This window comes from Manis pentadactyla, chromosome 2 (genome assembly GCF_030020395.1).
Source record: "Manis pentadactyla isolate mManPen7 chromosome 2, mManPen7.hap1, whole genome shotgun sequence".
NCBI classification, from domain to species: Eukaryota; Metazoa; Chordata; class Mammalia; order Pholidota; family Manidae; genus Manis; species Manis pentadactyla.
The window spans coordinates 214,159,213-214,171,665 of record NC_080020.1 but is presented as its reverse complement, the minus strand read 5'-3'; the positions used below and the strand labels follow the sequence as shown (position 1 = coordinate 214,171,665).

Sequence of the window (12,453 nt, the reverse complement as noted above, 5' to 3'; positions counted from 1 at the left end):
TTTCTTCTTCAAAGTTTTCCTAGATGGTATTAATTGTTTATTTTGCCACATGCTCTTATAACTCAGCTTTTTAAGGGTTCCCTCAAAGGAATGAGCACCAAAGCCTAGACTGGTTAAGTCTCCCTGAAATATGCTCCCAGAGCACACTGCCCTTTCTTTGATAGATTTTTTCACAGGTTATCATTTATAGGAGTATGATTTTGATTAATGTCTGACTCACTCACTAGACTATAAGTTCCAGAAGGGCAGGGGTCATATTTCTTTTGCTTTTATTTGCTGTACCTGTATAGGGCTGACACATTTTTGGCTCTTAATTTGTAGTAATGAATGGATGAATAAAGCTTGATCATTGAGGTTGGGCTCTGACTCTTTACTAGTGTCTTAGTGACCACAACCCAGTTTCTTACCTATTCTACCCCTCATTTTCCTCATTTCTAAAATAGATACAAGTGAATTACACCTACTAAACAGGGTTTTGGAATAATTAAATATTATAGACAAACTTTGTAAAATACGAGATGTTATAAAATTTTAATTAGACTAATTTTGACTTTTGCTTTCACACGTGATGGATAATTATATATTTGCCAAGGAGCAATGTCCTGACGTGGACTCTTGGTTGTCAGAGCCCTTATGAAGAATCACCCTCACCAGATTTGTGAACCTGTTAGAGGTATAGTCATTCCTGAGTGTGTCTTACTTTTAGCTGTCTAAGCAGTAAGAGCAGTCAATTTCAGATCACAGCGTGTTCATTTTATTTTATTGTATTGACAAGGGAATAGTCTCTAAGGAAAGAAGTAAAATTTCCCTTTGTAGAGCAACCTGGGTTTGGAATCCATTCTGCACGAGATGTCTACCAGTCACTTCCAAAAAGGAAAAGAGCTGCTATTGCCAGAAGAAAAGCTTAGACCAAATAAATTGCCAAAACCCAGAGTCTTGTAAGTTTAAGTTACTTGCCAATGTACTGTAACTTGAAAAAGAGAAGGATGCACATATTTATTGCTAATGCTGGGGAAGTTGCCATTGAGGCAGCTGGCAGAATGGCTGACATTTTAACAGTCATAGGTCATATAATTTTCTTTATCTATCCAAGAGAAGATTTGACCAACGATTGACAGAAAATTAAATTATTCTGTTCACTTGGCTGTTTCTAAATGTCTCATTTTCAGCTTACAGGAAAGATGCTATGGAAGCACTCTTCTATGTTACAACAGAATGACCGTAAATTGCTTGAATAACCGTTGAAACTTCAAGTAAAAAAAACACAGGAAAAGCTATTGTCTGAGGCAGAACTGAGAATGGATTTTTCACTTGTGTTTTGCTTCTCATATAATGTTTATGGCTCAGATTTCACATTATGATATGTTTTGCATCATCATTTACTTGATTTCACACCGGAAGATTACCTCACAGGTCATAAGCAAGATCAGTAGCAGAACTGTAAACTGAATTCTTGAGTCTTATTTCCAACATTTTCAGTGCTGTTAGAAACAAGTGCTAAGATTTCTTTATTCTCTCAGGGGTAAAATAAAGAGTGCATGGTAGGCTTGAAAGTTGGAGATCAAAAAGGACTTTCTGTGGTTTCCAGGGGACCAAATTCTTTTCACAGTCTTAACTTTCTTTTATTATGAATTTAGTTGTGTAAATCAGCCTGTTGCTGATAAACACAAGTTTATATTAGTCCTGGACAACACGTCTTTTATTATGGATTTAGTTGTGTAAATCAGTCTGTTGCCAATAAACATAAATTTTTTATTAGTTGCAGGATCAACATTTTGAGAAGGAACAAAGTAGGGATTGCCTAAGCTTTTTAAAAAGAATGTTAGTCCAAAATAACTGGTAGAATAAAAATATATTGTACAAACTAAATAGGGCAAAAGAGCTAAAATTCAGTGCGTGGACTAAAATAGCTAGCAGTTCAAATGAGTCCAAGTGCTAAATATGTAATTATGTTTCCTCTTACCTTATATGTACAAGATTTCTTTTAATTTTTAAAATCCTACATTCACTCCTTTTGTTATTGTTTCCAGAAAATATGTAAGAGCTGTTGAGTCTGACCAAATAAAAATTTGAGATTGCAATTTTATCCTACAGATGGACATTTATATTTATTTATTTATTATTAAGGTATCATTGATATATACTCTTATGAAGGTTTCACATGAAAAACATTGTGGTTACTACATTCACCCATATTATCAAGTCCCCCCCCATACCCCACTGAAGTCACTGTCCATCAGTGTAGTAAGATGCCACAGAGTCACTACTTGTCTCCTCTGTGCTACACTGTCTTCCCCATGACGCCCCTCTCCACACCATGTGTACCAATCATAATACCCCTCAATGCCCTTCTCCCTCCCTCCCCACCCACTCTCCCCCACCCCTCCCCTTTGGTAACTGTTAGTCCCTTCTTGAAGTTTGTGAGTCTGCTGCTGTTTTGCTCCTTCAGCTTTGCTTCTTTGTTATGCTCCACAAATGAGGGAAATTGTTTGGTACCTCTGTTTCTCCGCCTGGCTTATTTCACTGAGCATAATATCCTCTAGATCCATCCATGTTGTTGCAAATGGTAGAATTTGTTTTCTTCTCATGGCTAAATAGTATTCCATTGTGTATATGTACCACATCTTCTTTATCCATTCATCTACTGATGGACACTTAGATTGCTCCCATATCTTGGCTATTGTAAATAGTGCTGCAATAAACATAGGGACGCGCATATGTGTTTTTGAATCTGAGATCATGCTTACTTTGGGTAAATTCCTACAAGTGGAATTCTGGGGTCAAATGGTATTTCTTTCTTTAGTTTTTTAAGGAACCTCCATATTGTTTTTCACAGTGGTTGAACTAGCTTACATTCCACCAGCAGTGTAGGAGGGTTCTGGGGGCTTTGTATTTTATATCTTTCATATACTATATAGCTAAATCCCAATCTCAATTTCTGCAAGAGTGAACTATAATTTATTTCTAGTTTCATACCTTTGTGGTCTGAGAAGCTGGTTGGTACAATTTCAATCTTTTTGAATTTACTGAGGCTCTTTTTGTGGCCTAGTATATGATCTATTCTTGAAAATGTTCCATGTGCACTTGCAAAGAATGTGTATCCTGTTGCTTTTGGGTAGAGTGTTCTACAGATGGACATTTTATACTTGTAGGTAGAAATGGCTATTTATTAATTGGTAGATGCTTTGCTTCTCTAAGTTGAAGATGAAGTAAATTGAGTTTGATTTATTATTGTCTGTCCAACCAACTCCCTTCTAATCCCATGGTACTTTAAAAAATTCTGTCTCAGTCTCCGCAGGAATGACTTAACAAATGCTCAGCATAGATGAACTAGCCATGGTAGTGTTCAGTAACTCTATGAATGGTTATTGCTCATCCTCAAGGGGTTTAAAAGCACCGACTTGCTCTCTTTGGAACACCCAGGTCTATTCCTGTGTCACCCCTTGTTCTTTCTATTCTCTGGCCTGGGATGCTTTTTCTCCACATTACATATGATTTGTTTCTCACCTCTTTTGCCATCTCTGCTCAATTGTTACCTTGTCAGATTACATAAAAATCTATAAAGAACAGAATTCCTACTATTTGAGAGTTTGGAGCAAAAGAGGATCATAATCTGACTAATGTATTAAAAGTATCACTGCCTGTGGTGATGGGAATAACCTGTGGTGATGGGAACAAGGGTTGAAGCAGATAGGGGTGATTGCAGTTATTTAGGCTAGAGATAATATCCACTTACGTCAGGTGGTTGTGGAGGTGGTGAGGAGTGGTTGGGCTGTGGGTACATTCCGAAGGTAGAGTCAACAGAATTAGCTGCCAATTTGAGTGTGGGATGAGAGAGAAAGATAGGACAAGATGATTCTGAGGTTTTTGGCCTGAGAGACTCAAAGAATGGAATTTATTTATTGACTGAAATGAGGAATAAATTTCAAAGGAAAAGCACAAAATCAGCAGTTTGGTCTTGTTTTATTCATGGTGGTTGTATAAATAGAATGAATTAGGAAAATGTCTGGGATGGAGGTATGACATTTGGGGATTATCAGCATTTAAAGTCATGAGCCTGGCTGAGATCACCTGGGGAGTGTGGATAAAGGAACAAGGTCTTGGGGGAAGGCTATGGTAGTGGCAGTGTGCTTCAGTGTCCAGAGGTTGGGGACACCAGAGGGAGGGCCAGTGAAGTAGAGAAGAACCAAGAGAGAGTGGGATCCTGGAAACCAAGTGAAGAATGTTCCAGAGAAGGAGTCATCAGTTATTTCAAAATGCTGCTGATAGAACAAGTAATGATTGAGAAGTAACCATTGGTTTGGGCAAAGGGGAGGTCATTGGTGACCTGGATGAACTGTTTTGTTAGAATGATGGGGAGAAAAGCTGACTGGAGAAGGTTCAAGAGAGAATAATAAAAGAGGAAATGCAGACCTCAAACACAGACTAATTCTTTACAGGAGATTATAATTCTACTTTTGTAAAGTAGAACAGAAATACAAGATTGGACCTGAGAGAGAAGTGAAGTTATGAAAGACTTTTTAAATGATGTTTGCATGCTGATGGGAGTGAGTGGGTAAAGAGGAAACATTGATTATATAGGGGAAAGGGAGCAGGGACAATTGTTGGGAACACATATGCTCTGATGAATGTTCCTTCCTCTGTAGTGCTGTATGCAGCCCTAAGGAAGACTTCTCTGCTCCTTTTCTCACTCCCAAACTCCTGCAGGGCTGGATGCCTCTCTAATAAGCTCCCATATCACTCTCTACTGTTGTGTGTTGTCCCTATACTTACCCTTCCAAAGTATGAGCCCATGTACTTTATGTCCAGAGAATCAGGTTTACAAAGATATGTTAGTTTTGTAGTCTTTTAGGAGTTCAATGTAATACCAAAACCATACCTTTCTAGCCATGTTGGACTGTAACAGAAGGTAAGAATATTACTAGGATCTTCCGTGAACCTTCTTCTCCCACCCGCCATGGTGAGCTGTTTGTAGATCCCTCGGTGTCTCTGAACTATTCTCTCAAGCGTTGAGTTGTAGTAGCCCTCACAGATTGGTGTTCCATACCAGGGACAGCTGCCCAGCTCTGAGGATTAGTCCTGTTTCTCACCAAAGGCATTCCTGGTGGCACAGTGGCTTGTATGACTCGGAGTTGCCTCACCTTTTGTTCTGTCATTTGTTTCTCTTATATATGCCTTTTCTGTCAGGGGGTTAGGCTTGTGGCTGTGAAGAAGTGTTCTGGCCTTAGCCGGAGGTTGATGTAAGTTAAACAGTGTTGTAAGCAGTAACAACTGTGTAACAAATGTGTAGTTACCATTTTTGTCTTTTGAGCTCAAGGTTTCTGTTTCTCCTTACATTTTCATGATTCTAAGTCAGACTTTAAAATTAGGTGAGGACCTTGAAGCCAGTTGCTCAGGTGGTTGGAGAAAGGAGTGCTGACTGTTGTGGGATCTTCTGTAAGAGGTGGGCATGTGTGCTTATGCATGTTCATCCACCCATCCTTAAAATATACTTGTAAACGCTATGTTTAAAGATGTATTTTAGGGAATTGAAGTGCTTCTTTGTTTTTTTAATGGGGAAGGCAGTGGAGACGCTGGGAGCTCTTCAGTGGTCACAGTATGAAAAGGACAGAGATCTGTTCCATAGAGTAGTTCTAGATCATCCCTGGAGTTCTCTGTTCAAACAACATGTCACAGTGAAACCCAGTATGTCAAAATCCAAGCTGAACTGCAGGCCTGCAATGAGAGAGGGTGGAAGACCCAGGACCCCACCAGTTCAGCGTCCTTCTTTCTTGCCTTTGTAGAGGTTCCTTGGAACCCCCAGGTGTCTGCATCGCCCAATTGGAAAACCCCTCCTCTAGACTATGACAAAGAATTTCCGAAAATATGATTCCATAGGCTTTGCCATCATAAAAACAAAAGCAATTTATGATGATTCCCTATCATCAAAAACTGAGAGGAAACATTTTTCTTTTATATGAGTTTTCTCTTTAAAAAAAAAGATTCTATTATTTAAGCTTAATTAAATGTTCTAAATCTCCAAATGTCTGCCCATCTTTCCTATAGAGACTAGCTCATAGAATTACTGATAAATATTAGTTGATGATAATAATGTTAAAAGATTCAGGAGATTAGGGTCTTATTTGGGGAGTCCACTGATGTACTGCTTTATGTGGGTAGAAGTGTGACCTTTGTATGCACTCCCAGAAACACTTAGATAAAGAATGATGATCTATGTCATTAGCCTGTGGGTTATAAATATTAGTGAAGTAGTCTGAATGCTTTAGTAAAAACAAATGAATTGAAGGGGCACGTCTGTCTCTATTGTTTGGATTTTTTAAAAAAATCATACATTCATGTATTCTTTTTATACTTTAGAAAACAAAAAAGGGAATACTGCTGCATTATAATTTTATTGCACACTTAAAATGCAGATTTAAAAATTCTAATTGTGCTTTTTAGTAACTAATAATTTAAAAATTCTTTCTGATCCTCCCCTACTTTTCCAACCACCTTTTCTTGCTTGATGTTAAGAAACCCAAATTGAAGATGCCTGCAGTTTGAAGAGGTTGAACTTGTGGCCTTGGCTTTAATTGTCACTTCACAATCTATTTTTGATTTTAATCTTATTATTATAATACCTTTTTTCTACAGACTGGTGAATTTTCAGCTCGTTTCCTTTTGAAGTTGCCGGTGGATTTCAGCAATATTCCCACATATCTTCTCAAGGTAAAAATACATGATTTTCAATATGAGACTATAAGTGAGCTTTTTAAGTAGTTATTTAACTCTGAATTCTTGTATGACTGATTTGCCAGAATTTTGTTCAGCTGATGAAGTTTATTAAAAATATTTATTGCATGAAGATCCACTGAGTTACTTTGTTATATAAAAGTTAAAACAGTAGCCCTAAAAGTAATTTTAAAATGAATTTTCTTTATAAGGTAAAAATAGTATAAGTTAAATATTGGGGAAAAAATTCACCTTTAGTTAATATTATTGGGGTGAAAGACTCACATAGAAATTGTCTAATAAGCATTCTGTAAGATTGCATATTAACTATATTGTGTGAAGGACATTTAATTTTATTTATTTATGTCAGCAGTTGATCTCAGGTGCCTTCAAAATTGCACTGTCCTGAAGAGACCCAGAACTGAGTTAGGCCAAATTATGGCGTTCTTTAAAATGTGATGCAGGCAAGGTGTGGCTTGGGGGGCACCTACAGGGGAAGGATCTGCAGATGCTTTGCAAAGAAAGGGTGGAATCAAGTGACTAGGCTGTGGTTACTGTGAAAGACACTGAAGGTACCAGGGAGCACGTTCTGAACAGGAATCCTTAAGACAGAGGCCTAGGTTCATCACAGATGAGGTTTCTGATTGTGATTTAAGGTATGGCTGGCTGCCCTCAGTGCCGTATTCAACCTGTGGTTATATAGCCTTAGTCTAAATTAAGGGAAATTTCTGCCTTCCTAATTTGACATTGTTCAGTGAGTTAATGGTATTTATAACAGTATAGAATTCTAGAAGACAGACTCCTTGCACAAGTTTTCCTGCATATTGTAGTAGTCATAAAATAAGATATTAATCTTGATAATGATTGAAGTATGATCTGGTGGAATATAAACTATAGACCATAGAAAAGATTAGGGAACGCTTGTTTTTCATACATTCCACCCAAGGAGGGATATGATTTTCTTTATCCCTAAGTAAAGCATGAAATTTTGTACCTCATCAAACTTTAATTTTTAATTTCTAGTTGACTAGTTTTCCATTGTGTATCCAAGTGTTGTGAAGTCCAAGTGAGAATGGAAGTCAGCAATTATATTAGTTTCACCACACTCCTCTTGTGGAAAATATACATATTAGATTTGTGATTAACAAGCCTAATTAGTTTGGTTTCAGCAATTACTGTACTCTGTTAGAATAACAAGCAGTCTCCTTGGAAACTCTTAGATCACAGACTCATTGACTTCCACATATTCCAGTTAAAACTCTACTTCAGTTCATTTAAAACCAAATTTAATAGACTATAAGAGTACATTATTCATATAATCACTTTAATCCATAATTTACATTACAGTATCTTTGTTTTGATTTGTTGGGCCTTATCATTTTGAATGATTGTCCCATTTATTTGAACTTAATGTTGCCTCTGCTCATGGTCTTGAGGGTCAAAGGGGAAAAAAATGCCTCTAAAAAATTAGATAGCCTATCTAATATTTTTCCTGAAAAATCAAATTTCCATATTTTCTATTCTAAGGGTCCTAACTTTATATTATTATGCCCTTACTTTCCTTGCTAGCCATAAGATGGAAAGTACTTGGTAAAGGAGGAGCGCTTCCTTCCTCCTGGCCCCAAAAGGAATATGAAGTGATTTTTCTATATAGATGAAATAAATGCCTATATAGCAGCACTAATGCTCCTTCTGCAAAGAGAGTAAAACAGCAAGGTCAAAAAAAGACTCCTGTATACATAAAACAACAGCAGAAGAACACCTGCCTGCATACCAGAAGTAATCCAGAACACCTGTTGAGGGTTTTAAGCAGTAAGTTCCAGAAGTTGCTATCTCATAACCTTGGAAGATTTGGCCATCCTACTCTTAAAACTAAGTTTGCATTAAGAATTGCTTTACGTATCATTTGTGTTGGAGTGCTCCTAATCTGATTACTAGGCTGCTATCTGATAGTCTAAATCTTAAAGTAAACTCCCAGGTTCTTTGGGTTACTCTTCACCAGCATCAATGTAGTTTTGCCTCACCATTCCAAAGAAGTGAAAGATAAGGTAGAACTTTTAGCTTTTGAGAAAGCATGGAGTTTGATTACATACGCTACTGATTTGTTAGTGATTTCATTATGTTAATCATCAAGCCATCCACGTTTATATTCCCCTGTACCTTGGAATTTTATACACTAACAGAGTATTTTGATGTTAGAATGAAAAAGCCATTACATATTCAGTGATACGATATTACTTAGTATTATTCTCTAAGTATATATGCTTATGACATGGGATGGAATGAATTTATTCTGAAAATGAGTCCTGACTTCATGTGGATAAAATGAGAGTTCCTGTGGCCAGGATTCTCACCTGGCCCTGGTTGACTAGCTCACTGCACACCTGTGGGCAATACATGGCTGTTGACTCTATATGAAGAGCTCTGCCCAGTGCTCTGGACACGACACGGTGGCAGGGCTGCAAGGCTGCAGGAGAGCAGAACAGAGGCTGGAGTGGTGGCAGTGCTGAGGACAGAGGCCCAGAGGACGGCTGTGCGGACAGAGGGGCCCAGAGGCAGAGACTGGCTTGCTGCATACAGACTTCTGAGTGAATGGGATTCTAGTGACTGACCTGCCACCTGGAAATAAAGTTGGGTATAACCATTTCACCGCCAAGAACGTTTTGCTGTCATTTTCTTTGGTCACATTGAATCCATAGCGAACTTGCCCGGGGCTAAAACCCATTGGCAAGACAATTGGTGAAAGTCGGCAGGGTTCATTGTTGACCAACGAAAAGACAAGCTGCCCTTATGGGAGGGGTGCTTCAGCGGGCTGCCCCTGTGAATGGGGAGACAGTGGATTGTCCCCCATTGGGTATGTGGTCTGAGGTGGCTTGCCTCCTAGAGGACTGGGCCCCACCCCAGGACTGGAGGCAAGTGGAGGTGACACCTGAGGCAGTAGGGGTGGCCCTTGGTATAGTAAGCAGATCCTTTGAGAAGCAGAGTGCCCATGAGGCAGTGGGGACTGTGGGGTGGCTGCTTCTCACAGTATTAAAAAAGTCTACAGAGAAGACCCAAGAAATGCCGGCACGAGATCGGGAGCTGCAGACTCCTGTGGATGCTCTGAGGAAGGAGGTGGCCTTGATGCGGGAGGAGGCAGCACGAGAGCACCGGCAGTGAGGTGCCATTGGAGATGAGACGGCAGCGCTGCCAGGTGCTCTGAAGGAGGAAGAGGCCATCAAGGAAAAGACAAACTCCTGAGGGAAGCACGGGTGGAGGTGGCACGAGAATGTCAGCTGCGAAGCATTGAGCTGAAGGTAAGAGACCTTCTGAAGACTGAGCTGGCACAGTTGTGAGGCACTGTAGCAGAGGAGGCACTTGGGGGAGTGGAGAGAAAGGTGCCATCAGACCCAGAAATGGAGGAGCTGGGAAGGATGAAGGAGTGGTGCCGGAGGCACTGGCCCCTCGGGTATTGAAAGCACGCCCAGTGGTTGTAAAGAAAATAAAGATCCAGCAGCTGAAAGTTCCCCAAGGAGAGGAGCAGCCCCCTCCCCGGGTCGTGGAGCACCCTATGGTCCGCCCCTATACTCAGGCTGAGCCAGTTGCTGTGGGACTTAGGGGTGGATGGAATTGTTCTGTCGGGATCAGACATGGGAAAGCTGTCTTCCCTGACAGTGCAGCCTGCCTTGAGGCAGCAATTATAAAATGCGAGGTGACATGTACAGTAGCTAAAGCAATGAGAACTTGGAAAGAAATAAGACCTGTTACTCACAGGAGGAATTTGAGGGGCCTCGTGAGGGTTATGAGGACCCAGATGTGGGTTGATTTGATATGGGCAGGAGTAGATGGAAGGAAATTAGATGGGAAGCGAAAAAGGATCTTACTAGAGCTATGGCAACAACTGAAACCAGAGCAGCAGTTCCAGCCATTAAGACCAAAGAGGCGGAGGTCAGAGACAGAGCCACGCGTCGGGCCTGTGTGTCTGCAAGACTTTTTGCTGGAGAGACTGGCGAACAATGTTCGAGCTTCCTTGCATAGGGACCGTTGCAGAGGACTAAGGGCCCATAGACTGAGAGGAGAGAATCCTGGAGAGGTGGAGTGTGAATAAAAAGAGTTCCTGTGGCCAGGCCGTGGTTCACTAGCTCTCTGCACACCTGTGGGCAATACCTGGCTGTTGACTCTATATGAAGAGCTCTGCCCAGTGCTCTGGACACGACACGGTGGCAGGGCTGCAAGGCTGCAGGAGAGCAGAACAGAGGCTGGAGTGGTGGTAGTGCCGAGGACAGAGGCCCAGAGGATGGCTGTGAGGATAGAGGGCCCAGAGGCAGAGACTGGCTTGCTGCATACAGACTTCTTCTGAGTGGATGGGATTCTAGTGACTGACCTGCCACCTGGAAATAAAGTTGGGTATAACCATTTCACCGCCAAGAACGTTTTGCTGTCATTTTCTTTGGTCACATTGAAACCATAGCGAACTTGCCCAGGACTGAAACCCCTTGGCAAGACATTTCAGCATCTGAATTTTATTCTTGGCTGAGGTAAGTCAAAAGGTTAGATAAATCATTTACATAAAAACTGTCAGTAAAAAAGTACTTCTGTATTAATTAGCAGTCTTCTTGGTGGATGGTAGAAAATCCACCAAAAACTAGTATAAATCAAATGGGAAATGTAGTACAAACCTTCTGCTTCTGGAGTCCCCATCCCACTTTGGGTAGCTTAGACCAGTTTTCCCATGTGTGTCCCACTTGGGCCCAGATGTGCACCCCTGAACTTAACTGGTGTGTTTATGGGAAGAAATCATGGTCCCCAAATAGAGAGGATATTACTGAAATGATAAAAGTGTGAGATTCAGATTCAGCCAAAGAAAAACTGGTTTATACTTATATAGTTTCTCTTAAGGAAGAGCTAATCATTAGAATATACTGCTCTTAATGTTTTTTTAGATGGATGAAAATTGCTGTCTTTATTCTTGTTCTGAGAATTAGTACACTCAAGTATGTGATGCTAAGTAAGCTTTTTCTTTTTTTCCTTGAAAACTCCATAGTGAAATTAACTAAGGAAAGAGTCCAGTTGTCTACTAAAATATTTATCATCTGAACAAGAAGTACTCAGAAACAAAGAATATAGTGTTTTGGGAAGGGGAGATGCTTCCTTGTAAACATGATAAATGTTTGAATTAGCCCCTTACAATAATGAGCCAGTTTTATTCAGAATACAGTGAAGTTAAAATCCTATAGTTAGGACCCCCTTCAGCAGCATCACACAGAAATATCTAGAAACATTGCTGTATCTCACTGAGTTAGAAGGTAACATAGTAATTATTTCCTGCTGATAGTGGATGTAACAAACATAACATTTCAAAAAAAAAACCAATGTTAACTTCTCTGTTTAGTAATACCATAATTGTTTATATAGTTGTCTTAGTTTGGGCTACTACAACAAAAACCATAGACTGGGTGGCTTAAACAAGATACTTCCTTTTTGCATTTCTTGAGGCAGAGAAGTCTAAGATCGAGCCCCCAGCAGATCCATTGTCTGGTAAGGGCCTGCTTCTTGGGTTGAGACAGACATCTTCTTGCTTTATCCCCACATGGCCAAGAGAGAAATCTTCTCCCTGCTGCTGCTGCTTATAAGGCCACTAGTCCCATTCATGGAGACTCCACTCACATGACCTGACTACCTCCCAAAGGCACCTGCTCCAAATACCATCATGTTGGGGATTAAACATCAACATAAGAATTTGGGAGAGGACTCTAAACATTG

General features: G+C 40.1%; 1 protein-coding gene across 4 annotated transcripts in view; it reads left to right on the top strand.

The window, feature by feature from the left end:
- Positions 1–12,453, top strand: part of BABAM2 (BRISC and BRCA1 A complex member 2) — a 405,600-nt gene that overhangs the window by 142,872 nt on the left and 250,275 nt on the right. For all 4 annotated transcript variants that reach the window (XM_036903563.2, XM_036903566.2, XM_036903562.2 and 1 more), the window contains one exon: positions 6,634–6,708. In XM_036903563.2, the coding sequence (XP_036759458.1) occupies positions 6,634–6,708 (75 nt within the window). The remainder of the gene's footprint in view (positions 1–6,633; positions 6,709–12,453) is intronic.